The sequence below is a fragment of the Calliopsis andreniformis genome, chromosome 5 (assembly GCF_051401765.1).
Source record: "Calliopsis andreniformis isolate RMS-2024a chromosome 5, iyCalAndr_principal, whole genome shotgun sequence".
Classification (NCBI taxonomy): Eukaryota; Metazoa; Arthropoda; class Insecta; order Hymenoptera; family Andrenidae; genus Calliopsis; species Calliopsis andreniformis.
Window position 1 is genome coordinate 48,659 of NC_135066.1, and position 15,439 is coordinate 64,097.

The window sequence follows — 15,439 nt, forward strand, 5'->3', positions numbered from 1 at the left end:
GTAGTAGTAGTAGTAGTAGTGGTAGTAGTAGTAGGAGTAGTGTAGTAGTAGTAGTAGTAGTAGTAGTAGTAGTAGTAGTAGTAGTAGTAGTAGTAGTAGTAGTAGTAGTAGTAGTAGTAGTAGTAGTAGTAGTAATAGTAGTAGTAGTAGTAGTAGTAGTAATAGTACTAGTAGTAGTGATGACGATGATGATGATAATAATGGCGATGAGAATGATAATATAACAATAATAGTATTGGTAATAGAAATAAACACAACGCAACGAAATGCTTTCGATGTTCTTTGGCTAGTCTCTGCCTAAATTTGTCGGGCAAAAAAGAAAGAAAAAGATAAAAAAGGAAAGAAAAAAACGTGCTACGGAGCTGACGTATGTAGAAACTGATCTAAAGTACATTCACTGTGAATGTTTGTAAAGTGTACGTTTACGCGTAAAATGGGATGCTTTTTTACGAGAAGGTAATTATGGCAACAGATAGAAAAGTCTGCAACAGGAACACATGCGATGCATCTTAAATTCTCGAGAGTTTTTGTTTCTTGTGCACGATATGTAATTGATTTTTTGTTGCTTGTGCACGATATGTAATTGATTTTTTGTTTCTTGTGTCATTCTCCCCTTTCTCCCTCAGGAAACTGTAACAGACATGTGTCCGTAATATTTCTATCGTAAACTATGATACACGATGCGGAGAACTCAACGAACGAAATTGAAGTTAGTATTTAACCTAACTTCTCTTCGATTACGCTACATGTTTTATTCCAAATATAAGATTTTGGCACATGCTCAACCGTGGATCTCATACGTTATGGATCTTGCATATATTGACAAACGCATAAAAAGATGAAACGAGAGGTTTCTTTGCAAATGTGTCGTTTCATGTTAATCATTCGTATGCTAATGAACATACTCGAAAGATTTATCCACGACATTTTCGAATCTTTTGGAAGTATCTGACCATTTTTCCTCATTAAACATGTTCTCCGTTCATAAGAGCTTACTCTTTCGAGGAGAAAAGCAACGCTATTTAAATACTGAGAGACTTTGAATAAGCTTTGAAAAACATTCATCGCATAAATTTAATAGACGTGACAGATGTACGAAGTGTGCGCGAAGAGAAGGCCACGAAACATTCCGAGAACGCTCTGTGATACACGGATTTTCTGTTTCATGATTTTGAATCGATTGTTTTTAATTGTTTCTAGATCTGGAAATAATCTTCGAGAATCCTCCATTTCGTTAAATGAAAGAGTAGTAGACACTTTGGCTTCGAAGACTGAACATGCAAAGAAATGATATTAGTTTAGACAACGTGTGTTTTCCATTTGATTGGTGCTATTTGAAAATTGGAAATTTGTAAAGAAAACTAACGACGAAAGAAATATTATTACTTCAAACCAGAAAACTATCGCATCGATGGTTTTCAAAGTGTAAATGTTTTCTTCTTGAATTGTCTATAGAACACGATGAAATTGGAGAGTAAAAAGGGGATTCAAGTGAAAAAGAACGGAGAGGCAACGAACAACGCCGTTTTCGTTAAACCGGTACTGCCCCTTCGCGTTCCTTTTCCTGCTGCCGTACGGCAACAGCTGCTTCGACCAGCAAGTAGAGACACTTAAACTTGTCTTTGTCCTCTTCAGGAGGCGTCGGTGGCGGTGTCTCGTCCGTATGTGGACTGTGAGTGTTGCGCGTACTGTACACTTCTGTTTCATGCTGTACATCAGGAGTTTGCATTAGATGTTGCCTAGGTGCGCTCCAGTATGCAGCTTCGTTCCCCATAGAAGATTCATCTTCGTCTCTGAAGAATAAAAAAAACCGAATTATCGATTCAGTTAAGTTCACACTGAAGAACAGTGGAAACGAATTCGTAACGAAAGTAATAAGTTTACCCTCTTCGTGCCGGATGAGCAATCGTTTCCTCGTAAGCAGCCAACTGACCAACGTTCTGCTCGATCTTTGTTTCCGAGTAAGGATAAACTATTACGCTTGGCCACTGAGTTGTCGGACGTTCTTCTTCGCTATGGGAACTACTTTCGTAATCGTTTGGACTGTCCTCTTCGCTTCTGAAAATGGAGAATCGAATAAAATTGAGAAATCAAATCAATAGAGAATGATAATTTCGAATGATTTTTAAGCAAAGTAAAAGGATCACGAACCGATACATTAACCCGGCAGGATCTTCGTAGTCGTGATCCCTACTACGTTTCGGAGCACTCATACCAGCCAACGAATCCCAATTCTGATTAGATCTCGAACCAAGACTGGACGATTGTTGATGACTTCCTGCAGGCATTTTCTTACCGCGACGAGATATAGTGTACTGCAAAGGGTCGTGACCCTCCCTTCGAATCATTTCCGGTAAAATTCGTCGTCTCGCGTTTATGAACCAATTGCAGACCTATATCGAATGTAACATTTTTCATTCAGAAGGAAAAATACAATGCATAGGCATAACGTATAGGTTATGAGGAGGCGACAATACTCACCTGGAGTACCGTGAGATTCGCTTCCTGACTGAGAGTCTGCTTCTCGCTGTCGCTCGGATAGGCATTGTATCTGTGCTCGTAGAGCCATCTTTTCAGAATTTTCACTGAATGTTTCGGTAAATTCCCTCGACGTTTTCTTACGGAATGAGTACCAGAATGGTGAAGTATTCCAGAATGGACCTTAGCGCGTAATGTGTTCGAGTCGTGTTCCGTGTCAGATCCGCTTTGGTCGTCGTCCGTACTACTCGACGAAGGAAAACGTTCTCTTGCTGTAACAAAATATCGACAGTTTCATTTGTCAACTTTCCGATTGATCTTATTCTCTCTATGTCAATTGCATTTAGAACTTTCTCCTAGCTACTAGACATCCGAAACTCGATGAGCCTGTTTATCTACGTATTATAAATACAAATATGTATTGCCATAATTGTGTAGTAATGCATATTATGTACTTGCGTAGGTAGTTGTGTTTGATACGTAGCGTATGTACATATTAGATTAAGCTAAAAATAAAGAGCGCACGGAGGAAACGTTGACTTTTCCTTACTAATTTTCTTTTTAGTTATACATAACAACATCTATACTTTGTTACATGTACCTACAAACTTTCTCATAACAACTAAAATAACAGCTTTCTCCTTTTTTTCTCTCGTAATAATTACATTTTCACACAACCTACGGCCCTGGTTAGGTCGTACTGTCGGACTAATCTTAGCATTTGAGTTTGTAGTTACGTAAGGTCCAGTAACCCGACAGCACAAAATTAGGATCCAAGCACCTCGCGCGGCTAGACGAATACTATATTATGTCTCAATGATGCCAGCAACAACGAGGATGGTAAAAAGTAAAAAAGAGCAAAAGGTAAGAAAACTCTACTGAATACACATCACTGATACGATGGATGAAGAATATGCGATACCTTTGTACACCAAACGAAGAAGATCCACGTTAAGTACCATCTCTCGGTTTAGTCGATACACGCATCAGTTTTCTTCATCGATTTCAATATACGAGTACGTATGTATGTAGTATGTATCAGTAAATTTCCGAATGCACCGTGTACGTGGACAGCGTCCTGTGTCCGACAATTGATTGTCACTTTCTCAAACGATTGTATCAACGATATAGATCATCAGCGGTATACTAGAGAGATAAAAACGGTAAAAGAAATGAAAGAAAAATAGATCCAATGTTGAGAGAGAGGGAGAGAGGGAGGGAGGGAGGGAGGGAGGGAGGGAGAGAGAGAAATTATCTACATTTTCGTACATCGTATGTACCATATTTCTTTGCCCTTCTACTTCTCGCCGTACTTCTAGTACTTGCAGCGGAACGACTCGAATAACAATTACAAGAAGAAGCAAATTATGAATGGATTTTGTTTAACAACTGTCGAATCGGCCAACCTAAAAATTACATCTAACTGAAATAGCAATATTGAACGTGATTTACGCCACAATCACATTTTTTGATGCTTCCCGATTTCGTATAAGCGTAAGCGAAATTTGGCGATATTATCTGGTTGAGACAGTCTTTTTGAAGAATACGTAGATATCTAAAGCGAATCGATGATATTCGCAGTCTCGTAAAAGGTATCGATCTCTAAAGACACCGTGCCGCAAACGCCAGTCGGTGACCCGTAACACGTTTGGATCTTTTCCAAAAAATCGTCGTAGCGCAACATTAGTTAGTAATGTCCTCACCATGTTCAAAAATACTATTATATGTAACGCTGACTATGGCTTTGCATTTTACATGTATCTACTCTTTATGATCGTCTCATACTGCTCGACCTTCAGCTTACACAACAATTCATGCTTCTTAGACCCCCCCCCCCCCCCCCCCCCCCCCCATGTCGTACGTACTCTTTACTACATCTTCCTTATTCGACTGGTAGAAAATTCTGAAACAATCGTGACCGTACAACGGCTATCTGCCGTTCTTTTTTGAAATCATGAAAAATAATGCACGTCTGTCCTGTCTTTATCACTCGAAACGGAAAAGGGAATAGAAGATACCTTCCAACTGTGCCTTACTGTTTATAAATCACGAACGTGATACGTTTAAAAAAAACTTCGAAAACGGCACATGTTTGACGGCTAACCTTTCTGACATCGACTTGCGTATGCAATGTCTTGCATATTTTGCATTGAATACACCGATTGCGTGTATTAAACACAAATACATATGCAACATCTCTATAATATCGAATTTTGTAGTTGGTATTCAAGTTAGTTGAACGAAGAGCAAAACTTGCAGGATCATCGATAACATTACAAAAAATCGCTAAACACAGTCGATGGTTAAGAATAACTGTTCGGAATGTTTTACCAACTTTGACCAATTTTGATCAATTCTTCTATTTATTTCTATTACGTTTCACCCGAACGTAACAATTTTAATGTACTCTCATGAGACTTAACTTAGACTTTGCGTGTGTGATTGCGCGCGCGCGCGTGTATCCATATCAAAATAGAATGTTATTTTTCAGCAATTACATGTTCAATGTATCGCTCGAGAATCAATTATTTTAGTAAGTAGTTTGCTGTGTCATAGTTCCGTTTTCGATTAATTATAACGTATTTAATCCATTAAACGACAAGAAAAGTGAAGTATTCGTGGAAATTCAGAAGACACGTGGTTTCGAGTCGATTGCCGATGATTCGAGTTTCCAGTAGAATCGTGCCACGGGGTTTACAGCTATGCTTACAGGGAATCTCTCGACTGTATGGCGTGCGTATACACGCGCACATATACATCGACAAACCTCTCCAAATTGTCGTTCATCCTCATATCTTCCAATCCTCTGTGCGTACAGGGATCAAGTGTGAAACGAAGGAAGCCCAGTGATAATTCGGTGGCAAATTATATTCACTATTCGTTGCTGTTTTATTCCCTCGATTGATCTTCCAATTCGACATATCTTCGTCTTTTTTCGGAATCATCTTTTATAGATAATATTTTGTATCGTAAAGTTCGTAATTGATTCGAGAAAATTGATAAAACTGTTCGTAAAATCGGATAATTAAATTTTTTAATTGATTTAGAAGAGAAAAAAAAGCAATGCGTAACGTGGTAAGCAAGTGAAGATAGGTTGCACTGCTTCTTCGATTTCGCATACACACAGAGTGAGTGTAGGTAAGATTGTAGTATATCGAAGAAGAGACAAATACACACTCACACAGGCGCGCGCGCGCGCGCACAGAGAGAGAGAGAGAGAGAGAGAGAGAGACGCTAGGAGGGGAAATGGGCGCCAGTTGCGCAACAGGCACGATTTTCCGTGCCAAGCCTACGCCATCGGTGAACGATCGATATCAAAATCGACCACTCATTTTTTATCTATAATAGAAGAAAATAGTTTTGCATAACTTTATATGTCTAGTAATCGAATAGCGATTCGCATACGCGTGTATCGTGTAATCATCCTTTTTCAAGCGCCTTGTACATAATCGATCAGTGTCAGTTTCTTTCTAAGTTCATTTTCTCTTTAATTAATCTATTTTCAATAATTGACCACTGTCGATCTTACCTGCTGCAAACATATTTGTATGCTGAGACGAAAATGAATTGTCGTTACACGGTGTCATCAGTGATGACACTGGTAGTACCGCATGTCGATGATCTACATTTGGCGAAAATCGGCGACAATGTTGGTGCTGTTGCTGACAATCGTCGTTCTGAACGTTATGTTGTTGATGATGAGATTTGTGACGGCGACGATGATGATGATGATGATTATGGTGATGATGATGGTGGTGGTGGTGGTGATGACGGCGATGGCGACGATAATCTTGAGATTTGAGTGAAGGTCGATGATATTGTTCACGTTGATGATCGTGATAATAATGATGACGATACTGTTGACATTGATGTTGTGTACCTGTTGCTTTTTCGATACTGTCTTTCTGTTCTAAATGTACAGCCGCTGGTGGAAGCATCGCATACTTGTATTTGGGGAAACGTTAGAAGTTAGACAGGTTGCGTAAATACGTTTCTCCTTAAGAATAACCAAAAACTTGAGAATCTCAACGACTGGGATTGTTAACGCATCCTCAACACATCCTGTACGTGTACGTGTCCAAATCTTTTCCAATCGATATTAAGTACGCAACACTTTGAATTGTTTGAATCAACATGGTATAATGATTGTTTCACGATTGCAATATGTAATTCATTATAGGTAATGATTACCGTACGTTTACGTTTTATCAGTACGTCTCATTGTTTCCTTCTTCTTTTTCGTCTGTCTTCTAATCTTTCGCCAAAAATCAAACGACGAGAGAAAAACTTTTGCTTCGTTTATCAGACATCATGATACGTGCTGCTATTTCATACGTATAGAATCGATGAAACAATGTATGTACATCAATGCAGTTTCCGATCTTACAACTGAACTTTACTTCTCCGTTGTTATCTGTGATGATAGTTTTCTGTACTGCCGCTTCTCTTATCTAAATAGATTCTTGTAGTTCAAGCCCGACACTATACATACATCGACTCTGTCAACCCTGTTCGTTTAAATTTGTGATTCAGATATTTTTCATTCACCGACTCTCCTGCCAGCGATCCATTTGTCAAACACCAAAACGGACCTTTTGTATTTCTCTGTTCAAACTGAATCCACACGTTTCACTATTCGTTAAAGTTAACAACGCTTACAAAATCAATAATACTAAAAACGTAAATGTCTTTCGTCAATCTCCTTTGACTCGAAGAACCGACGTGTCCCCACCATACGACAACGTCCAGGACGCGACTGGGCCAACCATGCTCGAAAGCCGGCTTGACAGAGCTCTGACAAGACGGCATAGCACGAGAGAACGAGTGCATGTGTGCATGACAGTCGTAAGAGAAGAGGAAGGGAGGAGAGAAGAGAAGAGAAGAGAAGAGAAGAGAAGAGAAGAAGCAGAAGCAGAGAGACTTTTGCGCGCGCACGTGACTTCTTCCCGCTTCTCGGCTGGCTAGCTAATAGACTCTCTCTCCATCATGGCCCTTCCTTTTGTGCCTTGCCTTTCCCGCCACGGAGAGACTTTATGATCATACGACGAGACCCGTTGGCTCGTCGTCCTAGTGACGATACCTATAGCATATGCTATCCCCACCACAACAGACATTCTGCTTGTTGGCGGGAAACACGTTCTGCGACAGCTGCCTGCTGCTTAACTGGTCTTTAGCTTCCAAATACATAATACACAATCATGTTGTTTTTCGGTTTCTTTAGCACTTCGTCTTGCATACTATACAAGAATCGATAACATTTCTGTTATCGCTGAAAATGACTTTTGAGCAAAATCAAATATTTTGGTAACTCAACCATGAATTAAATATCACGGTGTGTAATAGAAGCGTGTACCTACAAGTTATTGACATTCTTTCATTGCGCTTATTCACATGTGGAAAAAAGGAAACGTACATTTTCCAAATTTATGCGTCGAAGAATATCGTATTAATTTAACACCGCCACCAAAGAGATACGAGAAACGATAGTGTTAGATAAGTTTACGAGATAAAGCCTAACCGAGGGATAGGAACACAGAAAAAACGTCAACATTTTAAGCGAGGTCTCAGTTGTAACCTACGATGCGCGCGCGCTTGCGCTTACGCTTACACCCGTAACTTACTTCTAGATAAACTTTAACATCTCCTCTGTGTATTTCAAAGAAGTTCATTGCACCATTTATCAACATTTCTGGTAATTGGGAACTACTTTGCGAAAAAGGAAACACTTCTTTCGTTCTAGTGGAAATAAACAATGAAGTATAGTAAGTAATTCCTTTAACCATACCTACACACATATTGTGAATGAATAGGTATCTATGTTTCAGCAAACGATACGAGTGTGTATACTGTGAAAAAGTTTAAATAATCTTTAGAATTCGTAATGAAAATAGGAACACATATCATCGGCTGGCTGGACGGGTCGTTTATTTTCTGCTTCTTCTATTCTACTCCTTCGACAATCAAAAGGTTCCTCCTCAGTTAAATAAAACGATACCCATCCTTTAAATTTTTCATATGTTTGTTTATTCTTCGATTCAGCATTTTGAATAAGGTGAAAGTATATTTTTATCTTATCAACACGACCCATGCTCTAGGCTCCTTTCGATCGGTGATGCTCACAAAACGATAAAAAGGTGCTTACCATATTCGTTTTTTCTTTACTTTCCTTATCAGTTGATTGGTAAAAAATTTACTTCTGTCTATTAGTAGTGACCGTAATATGTCACTTCTATCAACCAAAAATAATTGCTTTTTTTTCTGGTATCCGCTAAACAGGATATATACCAAATTATCATCTCCGTATCATTTATTTCCAAATATCAAATAACATATTAACGTGGAGTAGCGGAAGATAAATGTGACGTGTGAACCTATACAAAGAAGGAGTGTATAGATACATGTGTAAGTAGACGCATAACCAAGGAAGAAACGAAAAGAACCCTAAAGGCCGTTACACATGACATGTGTATACGTAGGTGTAGGTAAGTACTAACGAGGAGCACGTTCACCTAGCAATTTCATAAACGCGCGGAAAAGCACATTTTACATTTCACATTTTAAAATCAAATGTGTAAGGACACCTCCCGTAACGATAATTGGATTGGAAATAAATTCGTAACAATTGATCGCTGATTGTCAGATTCGATAGAAGCATAACAGAAAATTTGAATGACACGTGAAAAAAATTGCCTGTCCGTGAAAACGTTCATGCTGCTTACTGAGTATAGGTTCGCAATCGGTTACGCACAATCGAGTAGCATAAACCGAAATAAATGCAATCTTTGCATTAGACTCACGTTACACTTTTTCACAATCTAAATTGTTACCATAATAATAGCCTAAACACAGTTTTATTCACCTTGTAACCCGTAGAAATCGTTTAGTGTCTCGTCTCTAAATGCATTGCGAGTATTCGTTAGATTCCTTAAACGGTTTAAGCGAATGTTGAATCCTGCGCGCAACGAGCCAACGAATTTGTACCTCTTGTTAGCTATCCGGCGCTAACGTAAGCCGAGTGGAACCGCAGTGAGATGGTGTTCTTTCGTTGGCGCAGAGATGATAAGAGCTTGATTCGACTCGGCAGAAAATTGTAAGAAATACTTGGAAAAATAAACGTCTGTTCAAAAGTTAAAGAACCGCGAAAGGACTTTGAACAAGGAGGATTGGAATAAAAACGAATTCTTCCGTTTCGAATCGCAACATGAGCGTTACGCATGACCTAAAATCGATTTAGGAAAATCAAAGAAAAATGAAATTGCGATTGGTGTAAACAGTTTCGGCTATTAGTGCTTAAGTTAAAATGAAAACTACGTCTTCTTAAGGCGTACAAAACAAGATTTTGTGGAAGATGAGGAGATCGCGAATGATCGACCGAACGGTCGAGTATCAACGATATCATCTCGGTTAGGTCGTAACCTCCGAACGGAAGAAATTCTAAATCGGTTCAACGGCCGTTAGGTCGATGTATAGAAGTGGGATTCGTTGTGCGACAGAATCTTTTGCAGGGATGTTTCGGGAGCAAAAGACAGTTGCGCTTCGAACCGTCGTCGACGTCGACGAGACGCAAAGAAACATCGAATCGAGAGGGGAGAAACATTCCTCGTAGGTCAGCGCATAGAACGATTTTAGCTACAGTCTTTGGGCTGCTTGTGTCTCGCGTCGCTTCGCGGCTAGCTCGTGTCAAGAATCGTTTAATTTGGGCAGATGCCCCATCGCGTTACGTTCTATGGAATTTCGTTCAGATAAATTCTTCTAGAAATGCGTCGCAGTCTTCGCCCGTTTCTCTCCTCCGATTCATTTGTTTGTGCAATCAGACTGCAAGTACTTTCTTCTTATTTTTCTGCCTTCCGTCTAGAGCAGCAAGAAATCAGACAGAAAGAAAAATTCAACGAAAATCGTTTTCGTCTGATTAAACGATAAAACTTACTATTATACATTTTCTATGTACGTCGGCATCGATATCACCGATACTGCTGAAAAATTGCTTCGCGATGTAGCCCATCTACGATTTACGATAGCCTTTATGATCTTGCGACGTACGACAACCTCGATAACCTCGGACGTTGAATAAATAACCGAAAGAAAGAAAGGGCTCAAGATAAAGATGCTACCAGATTGTAATGGTTTCGTACACGGAAGCTATAGAAAAGCATTAACGATGGTATACATATAAACATATGTACCTATGTACATAGTACATGTAACGACAAGGTCTACAACAGGCTACAAGATATTCAAGTCCCCTCGCAAAATTAACGCTACGATACCTGTATCATCATGTTCGTTCATTTATTTGATTTGATTTCGTATCACCGGTGCGACTGACGTATCAATCACATTTCTTTAATGTTTTACAAAGAGTAGGATTTTTTAGTAAATATTATATGTACAGGTGCATGCATATGTACGTAAGTACATGTATGCAGAATCGCCAAAACTCTCATTGTCAGAAGGTACTACAGGGTAGTCGAGCAGCGACGAATGGTATATAATACGAGCGACTGTACTATCGATTACGTAACAAGCAAAGATACGATGACACGACGATACGATCAGTTAACGGACTACATTTCGTTTCTTTTTCAGCATGCATACATATGTATTTTTTCGATCTTTCTTTCGGATCCAGCCTCTCGCTTTCTTCAATCGTTCTCGATTCTTTTACTTGGACAAATGTGATATACGCTACATTAACTTTGCATACTATTTAACTGCATAATATGCAATTACGGCTAAAACACGTTTAAGCGTGTCGTCTAATATTTTGTCAGCGCAATTGTTTGAGTAATTTTTCTTAACCTCGACCAATAACTATCGAAATACGACGCGAGTAGTAAAGAGATATCGAAGCTACAGGAGGGTTATATGCTGAAATAACGAAAAAAGTAGATACATACCTATACGATACACGAGAACATGTACGATCAATACAATTTTGTAATTCTACTTGTAACGTCTAATTAATGGGTAAACTAACTTTAGAACTACAATGTTGATGAAAGATCGATAAATCTGTGAAAACGTGAATAGTTTTTGACTAGAATCGGATCAATGGAAATCTCTATAACGAGAAAAGCGTTCCAATAATAAGCAGTATTACTCATGTTACTCGCGCCATTACTAGTAGCACTATTATTACTATTATTAGGTACGTTACACAATACTCTCGTGTCTTCTGAAACGAGTTTCACTGGCCATTGACCAAAGCTAGATAACGTTGTGTATCGCGACCCATTTACCGAGTTGCTAATCTTGGACTCTAATCCGAACTTGATTTTCCCCTATTTGCGCTAACTAAACGTTCTCTTATTCATTCCATGCACACGGGCACGGAATTTGAATGAAAATGTTTTTATACGCATATGGAATGTACATGTGTATCTCGAAAGATTTTGTAAAAGTGTCTTTTCAGTGTCGAATCTTTACCGATTGTCAGTTACAATTTGTAACGTAATTATACGTACGTACTCCTTTCCTCCCTCTCTAATCTCTCCCATTTTTTAACATATTCCTAAACAATTATTTTTCACAAGATTTTCTGTGTAGAAAATTTGATTCGATAAAGTATAACTGAAATCAAGAAAAATACGTACATGTGTGCCCGCTCCGTTAAGTTTAAAGCGCCCTATAAGTTTTGTTGCGTAAGAGTAATACGGACGTTACAGGAGAATTTTTTTACCGTTTCCCTTCTTTCATATTTACGATCGTTTAATATTTCCATCGGAGATACGATAAAGGCATTCAAAGCTTTTACAGAAAAGTCCTGTTATTAATTCACGTATTTCTCAAAATTCTCTCACTATCTACGATCAGTGCTTTCGTTAAATTCTGGAAAAGAATTATAAGCTTATTAATACTATCGATTGTCAACGCTAGAAAAACTATACGAAATTGTATGTATGTAATGTCTAGTGAGGTACGTTTTCGTACGTCTCAAACGTATTGTAGATAAAACATAACCTTTATTTGTATCGTTGGAAGCTTTTCGCCAAAAAATTCAAGGCTTACCAAGTAAAATATTTGATCAGTGATATTAAATAAGTAAAACTTTTAATAATCGCGACAACTCAGTGCACACATGTACTACGTATAAAAGTTAATATTACAAATCATATATTATGCATACGTACATACGAAGGTAGATTCATTTTCGGTGTGACACAAAAACACGATTCAAATTATTTAGTCAAATATTAAAATTACTGTAATATGCGAACCACGTAACTCTTAATTTGTACTTTTTTATGTTGTTCTTTCCTCAAAAAAAGTTATCTTCGATATTTCGCGATTCGGGTTAAAAAGAAGTCGAAATGTTCATCGAATCAAAAGTATTACTGTACATTTTTCGATTCGAACAAGTAAATGTGATACCATTGCGAATAGAGGCAGCAGTGGTGGCACATGAAACACGCGTAATAAACATTTGTGTACATGCATGTTACGTACACGATATAGGTACGCGCGCACGGAAAGCGATGGACAGGCAAGCGAGCAAACAGGCAGGCATGGAAGGCACGACGGAAAAAGCAGAATGACAGTTGGTAATTATAACGAAGAGCGGATTCCGTGGAGCAAGTCTGGTGAGCCCCGTGGAAGTAACGAAGTCCGCGCCGTAGCGCGCCACCACGTGTCTGACCAGCTAGCTGGTTCGCTGCTGCGTGCTATCCCGACAGCCACGCGCTGTGGCATAAGTGATGGCGTCCCACTATATAATTTTCCTTATAGCAGAAATAGGAAATTTGCTCGAACATAAATTAATAACTTTTCGCGTGATCGTAGGCTCTGAATCGTGAACACAGAAATTGTTTTTGCTAGATGCACACTCACCGATTCGATGGTCCATAGCGACGAAATCGAAGTAGATGTATAATGCACACGCGGTGTAGCAATGCCTCGTGGACCAGAAATGTTTACTCGATGACTGATGAACTGTCAAACAAAAAAGTAGCCGGTAAAGAACCAAAATGTACTATTTTATTATGATTAATAAGTCTCGCTACGCATGTAGCAACTGTGCATAATAGATGAATTGTTAAAAAAGAATGCATGAAATTCAACTAATCATTTAGAGGGACGCTTGCACAAGTGTAAGGAAGAAATACACGACCGCGAATTTCAGAAAGACTTTGATTTTTCCTGATCACCGAGTACGAGTTTAGAAGAGATAAAGGAGGAAGAAGAGCAAAAGACACAGCGCGTCCACACCGTTCAACAGCTATCACACGCCGAGTCCTCGCGGCTTCTCACGTTTTCTTTGCAGTCTAACCGATCTGTCGTTCGACAACTCACCGGTGTATCTCTGCGTAATTTTCTTGCGTTTCGTTCACTCACACTGTCTTCTTTTAACCAAATCACTTCCCGTTATAACTAATTTCTCGATGCCTGTGACAGATAAACACTACGAATGCGGCGGGTTCTCGTGTCGTGTGCGCCAGCGTCAGTAGGATTGACAGTCGGCGCTGATGACAGACAGGTGCGCCCGCCTTCCGGCCTAACAAGTCGGCAACCTACCGTCGTGCTTGCGTATCTTTCTCTGTCGCTTGCGTATCCGACCACCCGCCTGCCCGCCAAGCCGCTTCGTGTACATAAGTACATGTTCACCGTTCCGCCATTCATTCGTTCGTTTAGAATTTCACTGCCATCTAGCTGCAGTTCCTTCGACATACTTTCACGCTGTCTACAACATTACGTGCAGCCCCTCTTACCACTCTTTTCAACCAGGTATATCACGAATACGTAATTATCTTGACATTTTTTTTATCACTACCGTCAGTCAATTTATTATTACTTATCGAAAGCGACCATCCATGTAATGATATTACATCTCACGTGTATCGAACAAAGAGACAGTCATGGAACAAAATAATAATAAAAAAAAAAAAAAAAAAACAAAGAAAACGGGGAGAGTGAAAAAAGATACGGTACCATGACATTCTGTACTCAGTTTCTCTTTAGTATCGTATGTTACATCTTTTCCATTAATCTTATTGACTGTTGTCTTTCTTTACTTACATATATATATATATATATATATATATATATATATGCTTATTAAATCATTAAATGATACATTTTATTTACTATTTTATGCTATGCCTCCTATACCAAAAAAATGTAACATGTTCTTCACTTTTTGCTATGGTTTATTCTAAAAAGTAACTTTTGTGTGTTACATTCAAAACATGTCAGTAGGCGGAGGTGGTATAAAACTTGTTCTTCCTTGGCGTTTACGTTCCTGCAGCATTATTCCCAAACGTTTGTTTCTTTTCAAATTATAAGCACATTCTTCTAAATCTTTGAATAGTAAATCACATTTTTCTAGGGATCTATACCATCCATAAGCTTCGACACAATCAGCAAGACGAAATTCAAAATCTCTGCATTCTGGATGTTGTTGATATGTGCCTATGTTGCTTGTTATTTCTGTCCAAGGAGCTTTTATTAGGGGTGTGATATAAAACCACATTATTTTCTGAAACATATATATCACAAGAGTAACAAATGTTGTTATTAAATGCATATTTGTTATTAAGTATATCGATCTCTACTAGTCTCTCTCTCTCCCCCCTTAATCTAACCTCTACATAGTTATTGTCCATGCTCCGCTTCCTTCTTTTATTTTAAACTAAATAAGCATTGTAAAAATTAAGCAGTACCTAAATATTTTATGTGTGCTGCGAGAAGTGCTATATTATTAAATACGATTGGTTAGTTTTGAAACTTGTTAGAAACTCGTCATCGAGCGTTCACGTAACGATACACTACAGTCACAAGTTGGTCACATTCGACGTTTGTAGATACGAGTGCCATCTATTACCGTAGATATTGTGTTTGCTTTCTTACCTGCTGAGACAAATCACAATGATCTATTAAACTCTGTGAAATTTCAAATTGAACGTATGTGCCCATAATAATGTATCAAAATGATGCAATAGTTCTGAAATTATTTATTGCGTAATTA

General features: G+C 38.6%; 2 protein-coding genes across 3 annotated transcripts; both read right to left on the bottom strand.

The window, feature by feature from the left end:
* Nucleotides 1-1,444: 1,444 nt before the first annotated feature.
* LOC143179885 (uncharacterized) lies at nt 1,445-13,799 on the bottom strand. The gene is made up of 6 exons (XM_076379306.1): nt 13,768-13,799; nt 13,306-13,407; nt 2,482-2,750; nt 2,152-2,393; nt 1,885-2,058; nt 1,445-1,793 (listed from the first exon to the last, which is right to left on the bottom strand). The coding sequence occupies exons 2-6, from the start codon at nt 13,319-13,321 to the stop codon at nt 1,532-1,534; spliced, it is 963 nt and encodes a 320-aa protein (XP_076235421.1). The 5' UTR covers nt 13,322-13,407; nt 13,768-13,799; the 3' UTR covers nt 1,445-1,531.
* Nucleotides 13,800-14,598: 799 nt separating this feature from the next.
* Nd-15 (NADH dehydrogenase (ubiquinone) 15 kDa subunit) lies at nt 14,599-15,284 on the bottom strand. Of its 2 annotated transcripts, none has more exons than XM_076379318.1 (2): nt 15,135-15,284; nt 14,599-14,950 (listed from the first exon to the last, which is right to left on the bottom strand). In XM_076379318.1, exon 2 carries the CDS (start codon nt 14,942-14,944, stop codon nt 14,654-14,656), a length of 291 nt encoding a protein of 96 aa, XP_076235433.1. In that variant the 5' UTR covers nt 14,945-14,950; nt 15,135-15,284; the 3' UTR covers nt 14,599-14,653. The 2 variants fall into 2 exon arrangements, with proteins under 2 accessions (XP_076235433.1, XP_076235432.1); XM_076379317.1 differs by having other exon boundaries at nt 15,057-15,168.
* Between the last annotated feature and the right edge of the window lie 155 nt (nt 15,285-15,439).